Raw genomic sequence first — 19,892 nt, 5'->3', positions numbered from 1 at the left:
TTCGACTGTCCTGAGTTCAAAAGTGATGTCTGTTTTGCCATCTGATTTCTCGTTTATTGTGAAATGACTATGATGCCCCTAAAATACATAAAATACTTAATTAAAATAAAACACATGTAATTAAATCACAAGAAGGTTAAATACATAAAAGTAAGGGTTGTTAGTAAGACTTGAAATGTAAAATGACGGTTTTCTCCTTTATAAATATGCATTTTCTAACACTCAACAGTAGCCCCCACACAACTTCAAGAGGTGGCCCCCAATGCAAAATCTCATAAAACAGAAATTTTGTTTGCTAAAATCCACTTTCTCATTCATAGAAAACTCAATACATTTTCGTGCTCATGCCAATGAATCATCACACATATATATGCCCATGTCCATAATCACGCCCAAAACATCACATAAACACATGGGCAGAGACATAGAAATCCATATTCGTACATATCAAAATAGGCTTTTCACACAAGTCAAACATATATATTGTTTATTGTGATTCGTTTGGAAATCTAGTTTACTTACCTCCTAGTATCCTCGAGTAACAAATGCACATTGATATCATTGGCCTCTTGATCTTGATTTCTCTAAACCTTTCTAAATTAAGGATTTCTCTACTCTTGTTATCATGACTTAGAATGGGAGAGAATGAAATTTCTAAGTTGCATTCAAAATGAAAGGTGGTGGGGGGTATTTATAGGATTTCTTAAGGCTAATGGATGGTTAGGATTTTGCCTCCATAACTCTTGATCAATGGTTGAAGTTATCCTTCATAAATGCCTTACGAGTTTCTAGAACTCTTATCTATCTCTACAACTTCTCTTACATCATCACTTATGTCATAGATTATGTCATCTTTACTTAAAATTAAATACCTAAGTAAAGATGAGATTACCCTTCATAAATGTCTTGCTAACTTCTAGAATTCCTTAACTTTCTCTACACTTCTTCTTACATCATCGCTTATGTCAATACTTACGTCATCATTCCTTATGTCATTGCTTATGTCATCATTCCTTAAATTAAATATTATAAACTCAAGAGGCTTGTTAACTTAAAAAATAAATTCTACTATATTTAAGAGAATTAGGGTATTACAACTACAGCTATGTTCACTGCATAACACTAACTCCACCATAACCTTATCTTGCAACACCAACTCGACCATGCAATACCATTGTTGTCCTTATCCCTCACCGTTTAGGGTTTGATTTTTAATTTAGGTTTAATTTTTTAATTTAGCTTTGATTTCTATATTAGGGTTTGACTTTATTTGCTTTTAATTTAATCATGTTTATTTTATTTACTTTTAATTTTATCATGTTTATCTGTTATATTCAAACATTTATTGCAATTGATTTTTGGAAAATAAGGGGCCAATTGCTCGTGGTAGATTTTTAGATATGATTCAGAGATAACAGTAGGTTGTGGCTTTTTACTTATGAGCACAGAGCTAGGAAAGTAGCTATGTGTGCACAGCTAGGAAATAGATAATTGTTGTCTCAGTAATTTTTTTATTACAAAAAAGATTTTTTCAACATTGATCAATTAAGGATCATTTATATTATATTATATTTTGCATTAAATATTATCCAGCAGAGCACCCATTTGGGTTAGATGAGAACAAAGAGAGACCTTAAAGACGTCTTTCCATATACTTTTATGTATATTTGTGGAGTAATGCATAAGGTGCAAAAACTTGAATGTCTTTATTCATAATGAACAACCAGTAATAGGTAACCAAATGTATAGTAATATTGGTACAATGGATAATCTTTGTTTGGACAAAATCATTCTGTGCGGGGATAAAAAAAATTCTCAAGTTTTGTTGTCCATTCATAAAAAGGAAAAAAAATAGTTTATGAATAATAAGTTTGAGTTTAAGTTAATTTTCAATACAGTGGTTGCTGAAAGTTTAGTTACCTCTGCAATTGGTAAGAATTTAGGGGAATTGTTATTCCATGACAACCTGTTATTTATTCATCGAGCATTTTGAAGTATTGCAACTATGTGAGATTGCTACATAAGCTCTATTCTTTTCTAAGACAAAAAAATTGGTTGTTTTATCTTTTAACAAAGTGGAGAGATTCATCATCTATTTATGCATGCATTTGGACATATTTAAGAACAATGAATTGATGAGACCATATAATTTAAGATAGTGAGAAATTTGTAACAACAAGTTGAATAATGTATAAAGAACAATTTTTATAATAATCAGCAGTTGTTATATACACATACATGTTCATAGCTATTGTTGCTAACAATTGTTGGATAACTTACATGAATTTTTTCAGTGATTTAATTATTCACTGAAATTGACATCTTTTTTATTCATTTCAATGGGGTTATTTTAATTTAGGTTCCAAAACAAATACATAAACTGGAGTTTCCTTCCAACGGCTATTGTTTGGTTCCAGTGAGTTCAAATTCTTAGCATTTATTATTTCCACGGCAAGAAATGGCCTATGAAATATAATTCCTTGGATTTCAATATACTTCCTCTACCCTCCGTTAAATCGTGTGATAGGCATGATTTTGTGGCTCATCAAGTCAAATGAGAATGGATCAAATGTTCTATTTGCTCTAGCCTTTTTTTATTATTACTATTATTATTATTATTAGTCCATATGGAGATTTAACTTTCTAGAAGGAAATCTATTAAATGGTTTGATTTTTTTTTTCATTTTACTGGTTCTGTTAGGTATGGACATCGGAATAAAAGTTTTTTCATAATGTGGCAAATCAAATTGAAGTTTATTTTCATTGTGATGTATTTTTTGTTAATGATGTTGATCTAAAGGCATAACGAAAGAAAAATGATTCGGAGTCATACATTCCAATTCCATGCTACTCAATTACAATATTTAGATAGCATTATAGGCAATAGTGACATACAATGTGTGAACCAACTAAGAATGGATAGAAGAACATTTGGCCTACTATGTAAGCTACTTTGATCAAATGGGGGATTAAAGGCTAATGGTTTATTGGTTGTTGAAGGGCAAGTTTGCATGTTCCTACACACTTTGTCTCATCATGTTAAGAATCGCATAATTGGCGGTAGGTTTTTTAGATTAGGTGAGACTGTTGGTAGATACTTCAACTTAGTGTTAAACAGAGTATTATGGCTACACGGTGTTTTACTAAGGGCATCAGATCCTGCATCAGAGAATTACACTGATGAGATGTGGAAGTGATTTAAAGTACATTGTCAATTATTTTTATTTCATTATAGCTGCTGATAATTTAATACTAATTAAATGTTCATTTGTTTTATATATGTAGAATTGCTTCGGGGTATTGGGTTGAACTTATATTAGAGTCTGTGTGCCAAAAAATTATAGGACAAGTATTGAACAGGAAAGGGTTAGATTGCTACAAATATTTTACAGGTATGTTCACAAGATATGAAATTCATCTTCATAAAAGCCGGATGGGAAGGCTCTGCCTCTGGCTCAAGAGTAATTTGCGATGCATTAAATAAACTAACTAGTTTAAAAGTTCCTGCAAGTATTACTTAACTTAAAAAATTAATTTAATTAAATTACATATTCAAAAACAAAATTATATTAATGCTTATGTGAAATAAATAGGTTACTACTATCTTATGGATGCCAGATATACAAATGCTGAAGAATTCCTAGCACCATGTAGGGGAACAAAATATCACTTATCAGAATGAAGAGATGGGTGTGCTCCTTGCAATAAAGAAGAATTTTTTAACATGAAACATTCATCAGCAAGAAACGTTATTGTGCGGTGTTTTAGATTGCTCAAAATGCAATGGGCCATTCTTTGAAGTCCTTCATTTTATTCAATTAAAACCCAATGTCGCATTATTACTGCATGATGTTTATTGCATAATCAATTAGGAGAGAAATGTTTGTGGATCCTATGGAGCATGAATTAGTTGACATATCTAATATTGAAGTAGAAGATAATGATAACATAGGTAGCAGTGAAGCTTGAAACCAGTAGACGAGTTAAAGGAATGATTTAGCTGTTGCTATGTATAATAATTGGCTTGGAAATTAGGACTCATCTAAGGTTGTACTTTTGTTAATACATAGATGTCATTAGGAAAGCATCAAAGCTTGTACTTTTGTTAGTATATGGATGTCATTAGAAAAGCATATGAGCCTGTACTTTTGTTAATATATGGATGTCAGCCTGTACTTTTGCTAATATATAGATGTCATTAGGAAAACATCTAAGGCTATACTTTTGTTAATATATAGATATCATTAAGAAAGTATCTAAGATTGTAACCTTTTGTTTATATTTGATGTTATTAGAAATTTATCAAGGGTTATTGATGTGAATTTGAATTAGTGCTATATTTTAGTTACTTGTTTAAAAAATTGGTATAATATTTTTTTTGTAGGAATAGAGAGTGAAGGACCAAGCCATACTGTTGGAAATAAGACAAGCTCAAGACAAAAATGGACAAAAGATGAAGATGAAGCAATGTTGAATATTTTAGATGTTGTAGTTGCAAAATGGTGGTCAAGCTGATAACGACACCTTTAAATCTGGAAGTTACAAATGTATGGAAAATAAATTAGAAAAACTGTTACCAAGGAGCGGTTTGAAGACGTATCCACATATTGACTCTAAGACAAGGATATGGAAGAAAAGTTATGGAGTGATATTTGATATGTTGAAAACTAACAGTTTTGGCTAAAATGATGAGAGAAAATGTGTAGTGGTTGACAGTGAAAAAGTATGGAGATCATATGTGGAGGTTAACATTTTGAATTTAAAATAAAGAAAATGATTTCTTTTTATGTCATCATTTACAAAAATTGTCTTTAATTTGTTTATTATGAACATAATAGAATTTATTTAATTATGTTGTTTTGTTATTGTAATCCCATAAAGATGTAAGCACTTGGAGAGATAAGCAATTTCCAGATTATGAGAGGTTAGCAAACATATTTGGAAAAGGTCATCCAACGGGAAGTTCGGTAGAAACTCCAAATGATATGGCTAATGAACACTTCAGGAAGAAATTCATGATGGTGATAATGAGATTGATGATGAAGGTTCTCTGATGTCTGCTACCTTGCCTTCAAATTCTCAATACACTACTCAATCATGTTCACAATCATCACACATGAGGAAGTCTAAATTAGATGAACAAATTGTTGTTGATGTTGACAAATTGGTTTCAACATTTCACCAAGCCAATGCTAACATGTCTCAAAATATGTTTGGAAGTAGTAAAGACAAGAAAAATTCAAAGACAAAATGAGTAGAAGATCTCTAAATTTTATCTCTTATTCATTTAACTATACAAGTAGTCGATCAATGTAAATGTGTAAACCATGTTTTATTTTTTTAACTCTTCCAAGCCTTTAAGCCCTTGTTTGGTTGGAAGAAATGGTAAGAAAGAAGAGGAATGGAAAGGAATGAGAAGGAAAGAAAATGAGTGAAAAAAGGGGGTCAATCTCATTTTTATTGTTTGGTCGGACATAGAATTAATCTTTTTTCCCTTATTTTTTCCCCTCTGCTCATTTCCTCTCTATTTTGGTAATTTTTGTTATGATGCTTTTTATTTTGTTTTATAGAACAAGATTGATTAGTTTTTATTAAGGGTGGGCTATTTGAACCCACCAAATTACTCACTAAACCCACTTTTGAAAATATTTTTTTATGATTAAAACACCCCTGAATCAAATTATAGTTATGGACATTAAAATATAATTAAAAAAAAACAAAATTTTTACTCTTTCAACCCATCTTCATATTCAACATAATTTTCTTAAGCCCTAATCATATTTTCATTAAATCCTAATCAATCAACAGGTGTGATTCTTCTGTCAAGCCATATATTTTTAAAATATTTTTATATTTATTCACTCTTTAAAATGTTTCTTTCTCATGGTATTGCTCTATCATATGAAAAATTCATGAACAATCATTGTAAATATGCAGTTCTTAACTAAGAAATCAAGCTTGCTGACATAACTTGATGATAACAAACCTGAACAATGGAGAAGCATCCATTTTGACTCATTTGGTTGAGCTTTCATCATTTCAAAACTTCTGAACCGATAAATGGAAATTATATTGTTGAAAACCACCAACATGATGCACTATGAAATCATATTCCTTGCATAACTTTCTTCGAAAAAAACTTTTTTGAAAAAACTTTCTTAGGACCAAAAAAAAAAAAAGTTTCAATGAAACATTTATCATATGGGTTTAATGAGTAAAATCACTATTAATATAAAAATTGGGTTTAGTAAGGATATTTAAGTAGGTTTATTGAGTAAAATTAAAAATTTTAAAATTTGAAGTTGGGTTTATTTAGCAAATGGGTTTAGTGAGTAATTTAGTGGGTTCAAATAGCCCCACTCTTTTATTAAAAATAAAAACATGTTTGGCAGTTTAATTTTAAGTTAATGTCTGAAAATGAAATGCATTTGGTATTTGTCTTGAAAAACAAAAATAATGAAAATTTTGTTAGTATAATTTTTTAGAAAAAGAAATATTCCAATAGATACATTATATAAATATATGTTTAATTTTAATACGTTTTTAAAATAAAAATTTAGTCAAACTTTAAGAAAAAAACATCAGTAGATTTTGTAAATTTCTTAGGTTTTAAAGAAATTATTTTTTTATTTAAATGATTCATGAGAATTTTAAAACTATTTATTGATTGTTACATTTACTTATTTTATTTGTGCTAAATTAATATTTTATTGTTAATATTGTTCTATATATAAAGTAGCGTACGAGCTATAATTTAAATGCATGCAAAACATTTTACAGATTTATTATATAATAAACAATTTCTCTAACAAATACATGGACCCCACTAAACTTTAGTAGTAATTATTGCATTACATGTGGAACTCATTATAACAGGGAAAAAACGTTCTCGACTTTTATAAAGAAAAAAGTGGGAAACAAGAACTATTTGAATTTCGCATTTTTTGTTTATAGTTAAAAAAAAAAAACCGCATCCAGAAACAAATTTTACACTTTTATGATTTCATAAAAGGAAATATCACGGTAACAAACATACCCTAAGGAATCTTGTCACATATGCGCACTCAAATTGAAAACTATACTTATCATCAACATTAATATTAGAGTCGCAAAAAATTATTGTAAATAATATGAATCATGCATTGTTTTCATTCAACCAACACTATAAAACTATATCATACAAGACAATTTGTACAAAAAGTTTATAATTCTACCATGCGTCTTACATATCCAAACACTTCTTGACAATTGCCATCAAAATCTATCAAAAAAAAAAAAACATTGGTGCTGATGATGTAAACTCACATATCAATATCCTTTCTATGCATTAGTTAAATAAAAATTTGGAGATATTCGATATTTAGTGATTCGTGGGAAAATGTCCATCTTGAATGGTTTGGCATGTGTTTGTGATGAAATATTTTATTAAAAACTGACCTTGAATTGTTTGTAGTGCTCTCTTGGGTAATTTGGTGCAATGGCAAAATGGAATCTTGTCCCATCAGGATGTTCAATATAGCTTCAAGCCTTTATATCCCCTTCAAAATAAGGGATTCTAATATTTTTTGGGATTGTTTAAGACACCAGAATATAGATGCATGCAGCAGCTACTTTAAAATGGATGGTATACTTTGCGATATGAGTATAGTATTAAGGTGACTCCAAGGCCTTGCAACTTTGTTGACCACAAAGTGGCAAGGATGGCACCATCAGCGACAGCATTAAGCTACAATCTGAGTTCTACAATAAAATTTGTTCAACTTGGAGAAATGGATTTTATAATTTCAAAATGATATGTCATGGTAAAAGAAATTAAGAGAGAAAATCTGCCACCAAGAAAGCCGCAAATAGAGATACTATAGAATTTCACTTGGCTAAGAAATATAATTAACAAAGTTGCCAAATATATATTAATAAACAGAAGTTTTGGCTTTCCATTTCCATGCATAATCAGAATACTTAAGACTGAGATCGTCCATGCTCCAGAAAAAGAAATAGAAAGATCTTGTTTCCGTCACTTGGCTAAGAAATATAATTAACAAGGTTGCCTAATATTAAAAAAAAACGAAAGTTTTGGCTTTCCATTTCCATGGACAATCGGAATATCTAGACTGAGATCGTCCATGCACCAGAAAAAGATATATATGAAATCAAATCTGCCAATTTGGAGAGCGCTGGGCCTAAAACATTATCCATAATACCGAATGAAGGAGAATCATGAGTAATACACTACAGAGGCCCAGTCCTGAGTGCTTTGTCTAAATCAGAAATCAAGTCATTTACATCTTCAATTCCCACAGATATACGGACAAGATCTTCAGTTAGACCTCTTGCTTGGCGCACTTCAACTGGTATGCTGGCATGGGACATAAAGCAGGGCATGCTTATGAGTGACTTTACACTCCCTACAAACAGAACATAATCACACCATCACTACAAGAGACAATCACAAAATATGGGCAGAACTTGCATTGTAGCTTCAAAGACAAAGCAAGTTCACCAAATTCTACAATTGGCTACATAAAATTGGTTTAATAACCACTGAAAAAATGATTCCAATAAAAGGCATCATCAAAAACACAATATACACAGTAACGCAATTCTGCCATTCATAGTATTGAAATTATACCCATGGGAAAGATTCTTTGTTCATTCTTTCCTGTTTTAAATTTATGATATTCAAGTTTACTAAGTATTTTGCGGTGTATATTATACAGGCACCAATACCCAGACCTGTATTTAAACTTCAAAATTTTCAAGAGAAGAATATGCAGTCATGCATGAATATCGAATAGGTGGATTACCAAAGCTGACCGTAATGCTGAAGTACTTTGTAGTCTCAACAACATGCTTTGAGAGTGCTAGTGACCCTGTCAGAAAGCTAAGTACAGAGCCAGCCCCCTTTGCCTGGAAGAGCAACCACAAGGTCTCATTAATGATAAGCAAAACAGATTGTAGAAATAAGTTTCAAGGTCCATTATCTGACAGCACCTGAGAATAGTGTAACTCATGTCCAGGATGCTCAGGGAGACCTGCATAGTTAACTTTCTTCACTCTCGGATGGGAAGCAAGGAACTCAGCTATCTTCTGAGCATTATCCTGCAAAGAATGCAAATGTCTCAGTTGCAGGTTTAACACTAAAACAGATCTTTCACACAAAACATAAGAAGCAGAAGTAGGCTAAAAGCAGCAACAAAGTGCTCCATGTAACCTTTCACAGATCTTTCAAACTTGTGAGGAACTTGGCATCCAAAAGCTGTAATAAATTTAGTGCAAGCAAACAAGTAATTTAGCCATTAAATTTGAGAGAACCAAGTAAAATTCCCTATATCATAACCACATCCACAATCAGCAGTAACCATATCTATTAGTCTATCATACTCCAGATGCAGAATTCTCTAAATGAATATCAACTAAGTCTAAATTCTTAACAAGTCTACGGTATGGGGTTATAGCTTTGATCACTACCGAAGCAAGGATCTTTACTCCATATAAACAAAGCTTCAGAGTACTGAGTAAGATTCTGCACAATTAATAAGAGCACATTTCCATGGAAGCACAACAAAAAACATTTTCATTTTTCATCATTCCAAAATCTGACTTTCAACATTGACCGTAAAGTGGACAGTATCAGTGACATTTTTCTACTTTCTTGGCTCAGGAACAAAAGATAAGTAACTTAAAAATTGAAAATGTACAGAGGGGAGGAACTAAAAGTCCAAAAATATGAGGACAAGTCCAAAGACCAGAAGCAACAAAAGCCCAAACCCTCCCAATTAAGAAAGGTAAAGAAAAAGGAAATTATACTTAATGCCGCACCTTTGCACGTTCAAGTTGCTGTAAATTACATCATTGTTAACTTTTAGCAGTCACTTATTTGGCACAAGTGTCAGATGTTTATTAGATGATTGACATCTAACTAGAGAACTTTGAAAGAAGCAACATGGTATTGGACATTATAAACACAACCGACGAGTCAAAGTTCAGACGTGAGCACTATCTTAACACACATTCCAAGTAAACCAGTAGAACTGAATTGATGGAATGGTCTTGACAATTAATTTTATTATAGAAAAAAACGACGTAACAACATTACTCAAAACATAACAGCATGCAAAAAGACTTAATCTACTCAGAGCAGGTCAAAGAAGCACACCTGTTGCTTCTCCACACGTAAAGCCATGGTCTTGACACCTCGCAAACAAATCCAACAATCAAATGGGGCTAACCCAGAGCCTTCTGCATTTTGCAGAAAATACAACTCTTTTGCCAACCTGATAAATGTAGAGACAAGTGGCTAAATAAGATGTATCCTCTGCTGTTAGTCAAATTCAAAATTGATGCACTTTAGTAACTTGCATATCATTTATTATAAGTATTTTAAAAGTTCTGAAAACTAAATAGACTTGAAATTTCAAAAGTTACTTAAAAACAAACAAACTGAAGTTTTAGACATTGTGAAGTTCAACTAGGATCACATTATTTATGCAAAAACAGTATTCTAGAAAAATAAAACTACTATAGCCATAATTCCTATACAAGGTAATAACAAGTCCACATTATATTAGAATAACCATAGATTATTATGTTCTATAAATAAAAGGGTAAAAAGAAACTATTTTCTTACAAGTGAAGATGAAAATCTTAATTCATAAGACATTTTTATGTGCAACACTCAATTATATCATAGCAAACAAAGTGAATTTATCTCTTAGGAGGAACCTTAACCCATCCAACACAGTTAAAAAAAGACAAGAACTCACTGGTCATAACACAATAGAATAGGAATACTTTTGACCAGAAGTACCAGGTTAAACGGCGTGTTTGATTGCAAAAACACGTCAATGCATTATTTTCAACCAATAAAGTGGTCTCAATTACTTTTCTTTTTCTTTCCTTTTCTATTAATACAAGTATCTTTGTGCGTTTCATGGAGCACAACTCTTATAAACACAAATGTGGCACACTGGTACACCCTCTAAAAGCCTACAAGCTACTCTTCACAAGGAGAGAAACAAAATGATTCAAACGAAAGTTCAGAAGAAACTGTAAAAGAAAAGTAAAATAAATCCCAAAAATTGCAGTTAAAAGCGCGAACAATAACCTTTCTCCTTTTACAGCAAGCACACCTGCCATGACATCACTATGTCCAGCTATAAATTTAGTAGCTGAGTGCATCACAATGTCTGAAACAGAGATGGACCAATCACAAAAAACCCATAATTTATAGGAATAACAGCTGTTCATTAAAACTCAAGTTATGTAACTAATCTGATACCTGCTCCGAGTTCCAGAGGTCGAGATAATACAGGGGACATAATGCTGTTATCCACTAGCAGAAGAGCACCATGTGCATGAGCCATTTCGGCAATTTTCTACAAATTATATGAAATGGAAAAGAATTCTGCAATTAGCATCACCCCATTTTATTTAACGACAGCAGTGGAAACCAAAGATACATAAATCTAAAGATAAATCAAAGTATCCAAAAAAAAATTATATATATATCCAAATAAGAAGAGAAAATGAGCATGGTGTCCATTGTTTTAGCAGAGCTTATTGTTTAAAGAACCCAAACGGCCCAGTATACTAAATTATAATGGAAGCATCAGAACACAGGCATAATCTGTAAGTTCTTGAGCATGATAATTTACATATCATCAGATTAATAAACATCAATAGGTTAAGCAAGCGATCGAACAACCTAAATGTACTAAAAAACAAGATTCATAATTTTAAAAAGCTAAATGTCTTACACGAATGTCACAAATTTGTTGTCGAGGGTTGGTTGGACTTTCCACCCAGACAAGCTTTGTCCAAGGACCAATAGCAGAGGCAACCTCATCTAGATCGCATGTATTCACACGCCTAAATATTTTCATGCATAATTACCTCAAATTTCAACTACAGCAAAATCACAATGAGCAAAACAAGAGGATATACTAACTTCACTACAACCCCAGTTTTAGGAGTTACTCGTGATAACAAACGATCAGTACCACCATACAGGTCATCTCCAGCAACAATTTCTTCACCTACAAGTACATGAAACATACCAAACTAGTTATTAGCTATTGAAAGGACAAAAAAGATATTTACTAAAATGAGCACCTCCATGAAAGAAAGATTACAAACATAATTAATTCAATAAATGAAATGCAAAAGAAATAATAATAATAATAATGATGATCATAAATAACTAAAATAGAAAAGCACCAGTTCCAAGAAGATGAGTAACAGCAGCCAAAGCAGCCATTCCGCTGGTGAAGCAAAGCGCTTGGTCGGCCTTATCAAGCTTTGCAAGGAGGCTAATAAATAAGGATAAAAATAATGGAGATAAAGCCCAGCAGAAATAGTCATAGAAATTGCACTCTGATAAATGATAATTGGCAAAACTATTTCAAATGTCTCGAGTACTTAAACAAGCATGATCACCTTTCTAAGGCATCTCGTGTAGGATTTCCACTTCTGGTATAATCATAGGCGCCATTCTCTGTCGCAGAAGGCTAGGAAACAGATTATATGGAAACTCAAAAATAATGTGCATTTGTGTATTTGTATAATAGAGCTGAAATTTCATATGCATTCGTGTGTCTGTTCATTGCGATTTTCTATTAGCATAATCCTTATTACATACATAAACAGAAAACTTTCATCTCAGATCAAATAAGCCTTACATTACATCAACATTGCACTGAGGAATGCACAAGTGGGGAAACAATAAGTCAATAACCATTCATGATATATGCAAACCAATATAGGACTGTATTGAAAGTCATGAACCATCAGTGATCATCAAATTCCCTCCCCCTCATAGCATTAAATTAGGTAAGGTTTCAGAATCAGATCCCTTGACCTTTAAAATCATCACTTATCTTCCCATTTCAAAATGTTTTAAAGTCTTTGCATTCTTTAAAATGTCAAAGTATACTTACACCAAAGTTTTCCCTTTCTATTTTATCCATTTAGCAAATTTCTCACGTTCAAATAATTTTCTAAATAAGTAAACTAACACGCTATGCATGCAAGGATGGCACTCATTTAAGTTAGATAGTTTGTTATCTTCAACAAAAATTAATGTTTTATAAGAAAATTTACAATGCATATTTAGCTTGACACTTAATAAAACAGATTTCACTTCTCACGTAATTACCCCCTTGGAAGTAACTATTAATCAAGACAGTCATATCCCATATTCGAAGTTGCCAATTCAGAATGTAAAATATGGCCAAAAGAATATGCTATCACATTGTACAATCAGTAAGTTTATATTGCGGAGGTAAAAATGAATAAAACTTTCCAACACAGACTAGTCCCACAGGCTTACTTGCTTAAATGTCGCAGTCTGATAAAGCGGAGTGCTCAACGCACCATAAGGATCAAACTCATTAGAAAAATTCATCAATAATGTAGAAACACCAGGCTCCTCCTCCACGCTCATTTCTGGAGGATATGATGATTATAAAAAATAAATAAATAAATAAACACTAATAAAGTAAAACAAATAATAAACCTCAACTCAAAAAACAGACCTTCTTCCAAACACTCAGCTACATCATCCACAAGAGCTGAAGTGCTGACATCAATTTCCTTTTCCCTGTCTATCGAGCAATTCAGTTTTAATTCCTTCGCAAATATTATCCGCCTTTTACTAAACCCAAAGCTTGTTGGGGAATTTAAAGGTATTGAAGAACCCTAAAATTTTTGACCGAGATTCTTGTTAATGGATGCTTTAAATAAACTTAAAAGCATGTTGCAATAATGTAAAAAAAAAAAAAAAAAAGGACTTACACTGTTGGTGAGATCAGTGTAGGCATCGGAGACGAAAGGCTTGAGATGGAGAGAAGAGGCCATCATTTGTCTTTATTTTCGACTTTGGTGCCAAATTGAATTTTGCTGCAAAAGCGATATTTTTAACTGATGTTAGCTGTTATAGTAAGTACAAGTGGGTAGCGGGGCAAATCGAGTTCCGAGCCGAACCGAACCGATTTAATTCGGCTTTCGACTTTCTTGAAAATTCGGGTTTAAACTTTGGTTTTAGTTGCAATTCGGGTTACAACATATTCCAAAATTTAATTTAATTTCAAAATGAATCAAATCCCAGCCAGGCAGCCACCTAAAATTCCAAAATAAAATACCAACCCAGCTCAATGATGCAAAAATGGAAAACAAAAATGAATATCTAATCACAAATAAGGGATTTCCCTACATTGAAACTGTGGTATAATACAATAGTTTTTATCTTTACCTAATATAACCATTGGATTAAAAACTAAGTGATCCCATGCTCAAGAAATGGCCATGTTTCTCTTAAATGAAACCGGAGAAGTCGGCAAAGAATCGGTTATCGTACTCGGGTTTTTACTACTCAAGGGTTTTTGTTGCAGCCAATTGAACGAAGAAGCGATACTGCCGTCACTGAAAAAACTTATGATTAAGAAGAAGCTTGGCAAGAAGATGAGGCAAAACTGGCCCATCCCTCACTGGATCTGTATGCGCACTGACAACACTATCAGATAAAATGCAAAGCGCATGCACTGGCACCGCACAAAGCTTGGATTCTAAGTTGCTTTTAATCAGATTGATCTGCTATTGAGTTTGTTTTAAGCTTATCTCGAAGTAATTTCGACTATGATACCAGGCTTTATGTTTTTAATTTAGTATTGGAAAACCCATTTGTATAAGGAACTCATTAAGAGTCCTTAATACATTTTGAGTCGTTTTGAGTTAACTTGCAATTATAAAATTCGACTTGTTTCCTTTGTCGGCTCTCTCATTTCTGACTTCTGCATTTGGGTTTAATGGGTTTCAATTTTTGAACCAGTAAAAGAAAATTTTGTGAAAGAGAGAGGGGAATTCTCATAAATTCTTCAGCCATGAAGGTATCATATTCTTCAATTGCAACATAGCTTTTGCGTTTGGCATACTGACATTTGTTTGCTGTTGATCTGAAAAAGATAACGGGACTACTAGAATTCAATCAATAGCACGCATTTGATAAAAACTTTCTCCAGCCGACGCTCATTAACGGAATGTTGGGATTATATGCTCTTTTAAAGTATATTAATTATTTTTTTATTAATAAAATATTAAAGATATTTTTAATTGTATAAATATTTTGAATAAGATCTGTTTAATTATATTATATGTATTTATGTGATCATCATATGGATTCATAGAAGATATAAATATAAGTTATCTTATAATTAAATAAATTAAGTTCGCAATTGATAAATAAATCTAAGAGAGGCAAGTTATATTTTTGGTATCAAATTACTACAAGACCGGAAGAATAAAACTTTATCCTTGTCTCAAGCGGTCTATATCGACAAGATATTGACTAGATTTAGCATGAAAAATTTCAAGACTGGTTTATTACCATTCAAACATGAAATTGCATTCTCTAAGGATCAATCACCTAAAAGCATCTGAAGAGATAAAGAGAATGAGACGAGTTCCCTATGCAGAAGCAGTGGGAAGTCTCATGTATGTCATGCTTTCAGACATCTGTTTTGCAGTATGGATGGTTAGCAGATATCAAATCCTGGACCTGAACACTGGACTGCAGACAAGCATATAATGAAGCATTTGAAAAGAACTAAAAATTATATACTTGTATATTCTGGTGATGAACTCATTCTAGTGGGTTATACTAATTTTGACTTTATGTCAGATAATGATTCTAGAAAATCAACTTCTGGCTATATGTTTACATTAGGAAGTGGAGCTATTAGTTGGAGGAGTGTGAAACAATCTTGTATCACAGACTCCACAACTGAAACTGAATATGTGGCTGCATCTGAAGCTGCAAAAGAAGCTGTATGGCTCTGCAGGTTCCTATAAGATCTTGAGGTGGTACTTGTTGTAACTGCACTCTTAAACTATTTTGTGATAATGGTGGTGTGGTAGCTATTCTAAGGAACCAAGAAACCACAAGAAACAAAACATATTGTGAGGAAGTATAATCTTATAAGGGAACAGTGTAGAAAGGTTATATGACAGTACCCCAAATGGCATTAGATGTTATATGACAGATCTTATTACAATGGCCATTAGTGGGAAACATTTATAACCTACACTTAGAGCCCTAGAGCATGTGCAATATGTCATATATGCTTTAAGAGCTAGTGGGAGATTGTTGGGATTATATGCTCTTTTAAAGCATATTAATTTATTTTCTGATTAATAAAATATTGAAGATATTTTCAATTGCATAAATATTTTGAATAAGGTCCGTTTAATCATATTATATGTATTTATGTGATCATCATATGGATTCACAGAAGACATAAATACAAGTTATCTTATGATTAAATAAATTAAGTTCGCAGTTGATAAATAGAGTTGGACACTCTATTTATGTTTAGACTGTAGTAAATTCATTGAATGATTTGTCTTAATCATGTATGAATTTACTGATGTAGTTTGATTACATTGAGTTGGATCACATATGAGATTTAATTAACATTTAAATGACTGTTAGACTTATTAAATCTCATGGGCATTAATTTTACTGTAATATTAATCTTGAGTTAGTTATGATTTCATGATTGTAATTGTTATTCCATTTGAGTTACCAATGGGCACGACACACAATTGTGGTCAAGATTACCCGGTATCTTGGTGGGAGTAATTATGAGTATTGGAGTTAGAGATTAACAATATAAAATTTGTACAACACATCTCTTGATGGGTTTTCGGCACTTGATCATAGAATTCTCTGGCCAGAGTGTGTCAACATATTTAGTATGTTGAAAATGATCATTAGAGAAAACCAGTAAGTATCAAGGAATAAGATGTAATTAAATCGATTGGACAATTGAGATATCGATTTAATTAAATGATGTGGTATAAAGGATTATGCAGTAAAGAAATCGATGTGGCTTGGGATTAATTATTATTCGAGCATACAATTATGGAGGTCAGTTCCAATCTTTTAGTGGAGTAAATTTAGAATTAAATAATTGGGATAGTTTAATTACAGGCCTAATTATTGTAGCTACTATTGTATGTTCTCAAATGATCCCCGGGTTAGCTTATTTAATTAATTGCACCACTACTGGATTAATAAGTAAGATAACTAGATATTTAGGTTAAAAGCCTAAATATATTATTTAGTGGGAGGCTCCATGTAATGTACTTGTGTCTAAGGGGTCTTGTTTTATTTTACAAGGTGGGCCCCTATGACAAGAAAGAAGTAACGTTACTTTTGGTTTATTATTTTTAATTTAAATCAAACTTGATTTAATAGAATTAAATAATATAAAAAATGGAGCCTAGGGTTTCCACTAGAGAGAAATATAAAAAGGCTTATTTTTTCCCAAAAGAAATAGAGTAGCCACTTTATACAGATCAGAGAAAAAGATTTTTCTCTTTATTGTTGAGAGAAAAATTTTCCCGTGCTAGTTGCTTTAGTGGTGATAAAGGCGCCCACATGTCAAGCGCATATCAAACTTGAGTCATAGCCTGGAAGATTATTTGGTGGCGGATCGTGATCTGACAGGAGTGGTGGTGACAGATCGTGATCTGACAGGAGTGGTAGTGACAGATCGTGATCTGGGAGCCTAAATCACCTCAGCAGAAAAAGCCAAATCGGATTTTTAAGGTACAATTTCTAAATTACAAATTCTTATATATTGTATGAGAGCGATCCTAAAAGTTTTTATAAAAAATTAAAAAAAAAAACTTATTTTTCTCCAACACGGACTTCAACGGTTGACAGTTTAAGTTATCAATAAATTTCAGCCGTTAAATTAAACAAGAAAGCATCCAACAACTTTATTGAATAAGAACAAAAACTATAGTACATTACCACAATTGTAACATAGGTCAACCCCAAACATATATAATAGATCAATAACTTATCACCATTAACACTCAACAACCACAATTACAATGTTAAAAAACCAAATCAGCAACAATTACAAACAACCATCACATAAAAGAAGATTGAACAGTTTCAGTGCCTGTGACGCCTCTTACCCATGCCCAAAAGAAGATTGAATTGCAAACAGTTATTCATGCACCATTTGGAACCACATGTATTACCTTCACTTGTGCGGCTGACAACGACGAAAGAAGCTAGAGGCAGCGATAACTGAGATGACAGCAACTGGAATGAGGAAGCAAATCGAGAATGGGTAGAAACTGCAGCGTCAACTCACTTGAATGGAAGTGACAGCAGTGGCAGCATGAGCGTGGTCCTCCTTTCTCTTTCCCCGATAGAGAAGAAGTCAAGAAAGAGAAGAGGAACTAGGAGGTGTTGCGTTCTGGTTTTTCGTCTTCCACATGTATATATATATGTATGTTGAACCAAATATTCTCGTACAACAAGCATCACCTCAAATACAAGTTTAATAATATTACTCCCAAATTATTATAAATCATGATACAAGCCAACTCCATATACAAATCATCACATAATTCATCAACCATAAAAAGATCATGAACTATTATTCCATCAATTACCAAATCAACAACTTATGAAATTATCATATAAAACAACCATGTAGTCAAATCATCATCATATCCCAAAATCATCACCATAATCACATATCAATCATCAAAACAATACTCAAAGTGCATATTATTCTCCTCCTTTTGACAACATTGAAATGATATATTACGTTGTCTCTCCCTTTGGACAACAAAAAAAATTCAAAATATATATTATCCAAAATCATATTGTATGCTCCCCCTAAATAGATGGCCAATTTAAAATTTTAACCAAAATGATTTTATTCAAAAACATATCATATTTATTTCTCACTTCATCATATAAAAAAAATGATTGATAGATGCAATCGAAACAAGATTATCAAAAATAATTCGATGAAGATATTACCCATTTTGTGCGAGCAAAAATTTCGGTAAAATCTCCCCTAATTTTACTCCGCATTTGTTTCTTCATGTTGCTCCTCTTGATTTTCAAGTGGTGCATTCTTTTGGCTATCCTTTGATGAATCTTCTTCTAGCTTTTCATCTACATCATCATCAACAACAACTTTCTCCATAGAAGAAGAATTAGATTCATCAAATGTAACATGTATAGATTCTTCCACAACCAAAGTTCTTTTGTTATACAATCTACAAGCTTTGCTTGTGATTGAATAGCCAAGAAAAAAATACCAACATCAAATTTTGGATCAAATTTGCCAAGATTATCTTTTATGTTCAAAATAAAACATTTGCATCCAAAAACTTTGAAATAACCAATGTTGGGTTTTCTATCTTTCCAAAGCTCATAGGGAGTTTTATTGAGATGAGATCTAATTAACACGGTCCTAGCCATGTTTAGAATAGACATATTCTTTTTCTCTACAACTCCATTTTGTTGTGAAGTCCTAAGTAATGAAAATTGATGCTCAATGGCAAAATCATTACAAAAATTCTCAAATGCATGATTTTCAAATACTCCACCATGATCACTTCTAATACAAGAAATAACATATAACTCATCTATCATGCATATACATCACACAATCATGAAATATGTAAGCATTCATATTTATCATGCTTAGGCATTACATAATCATTAAAATCAAACAAATCCATCATGATGAGTTGACAAGCTATCATCATATATATATATATATATATTCATTCATCATGATAAAGCACTCAAAGTTAAACACAATGATAATTCAATTATGTAAACATACAAGTATACTTTCATAAATTCAAGCTACTATCCATTTTTCATGATCCACTCAACATAATAAATAGGCAAAATAAACTTATTCACTTCATGTTAATGCACTTAATGTTATGATACCAAATGAATTATTAAATACTTACTAAGAATAAAAGACCATCACTTATAATCAATAAGGCAATAATTGTTACCAAAACAATTAAATCATTTTTTCTTACATCATGATCAAGTGATTATC

General features: G+C 32.0%; 1 protein-coding gene and 1 pseudogene across 2 annotated transcripts; one reads left to right on the top strand and one right to left on the bottom strand.

Annotated features, from left to right (window-relative positions):
* Positions 1 to 7,884: 7,884 nt before the first annotated feature.
* On the bottom strand, positions 7,885 to 13,902 carry LOC102608399 (cystathionine beta-lyase, chloroplastic). Of its 2 annotated transcripts, none has more exons than XM_006492446.4 (13): positions 13,792 to 13,902; positions 13,533 to 13,695; positions 13,328 to 13,443; positions 12,436 to 12,506; positions 12,217 to 12,308; positions 11,948 to 12,035; positions 11,757 to 11,868; positions 11,279 to 11,375; positions 11,105 to 11,186; positions 10,157 to 10,274; positions 8,992 to 9,099; positions 8,805 to 8,907; positions 7,885 to 8,405 (listed from the first exon to the last, which is right to left on the bottom strand). In XM_006492446.4, the coding sequence occupies exons 1-13, from the start codon at positions 13,855 to 13,857 to the stop codon at positions 8,230 to 8,232; spliced, it is 1,392 nt and encodes a 463-aa protein (XP_006492509.2). In that variant the 5' UTR covers positions 13,858 to 13,902; the 3' UTR covers positions 7,885 to 8,229. The 2 variants fall into 2 exon arrangements, with proteins under 2 accessions (XP_006492509.2, XP_006492510.2); XM_006492447.4 differs by having other exon boundaries at positions 13,533 to 13,597; positions 13,792 to 13,896.
* A 5-nt stretch (positions 13,903 to 13,907) lies between these two features.
* LOC127899759 (60S ribosomal protein L39-1-like) lies at positions 13,908 to 14,711 on the top strand (annotated as a pseudogene).
* Positions 14,712 to 19,892: the final 5,181 nt, after the last annotated feature.

The sequence above is a fragment of the Citrus sinensis genome, chromosome 9 (genome assembly GCF_022201045.2).
Source record: "Citrus sinensis cultivar Valencia sweet orange chromosome 9, DVS_A1.0, whole genome shotgun sequence".
Taxonomy (NCBI): Eukaryota; Viridiplantae; Streptophyta; class Magnoliopsida; order Sapindales; family Rutaceae; genus Citrus; species Citrus sinensis.
This window is presented reverse-complemented; position numbering and strand designations above follow the sequence as displayed.

Excerpts from the sequence above, each read along its gene's own strand:
- LOC102608399 (XM_006492446.4), bottom strand. The coding sequence starts at position 13,857 with ATGATGGCCTCTTCTCTCCATCTCAAGCCTTTCGTCTCCGATGCCTAC. Across the intron at positions 12,507-13,327 it reads AGACTGCGACATTTAAGCAA|CCTTCTGCGACAGAGAATGG; the intron begins GTAAGCCTGTGG and ends TCTGTTTCCTAG. Across the intron at positions 8,406-8,804 it reads CAGCATTACGGTCAGCTTTG|GGAGTGTAAAGTCACTCATA; the intron begins GTAATCCACCTA and ends TTCTGTTTGTAG.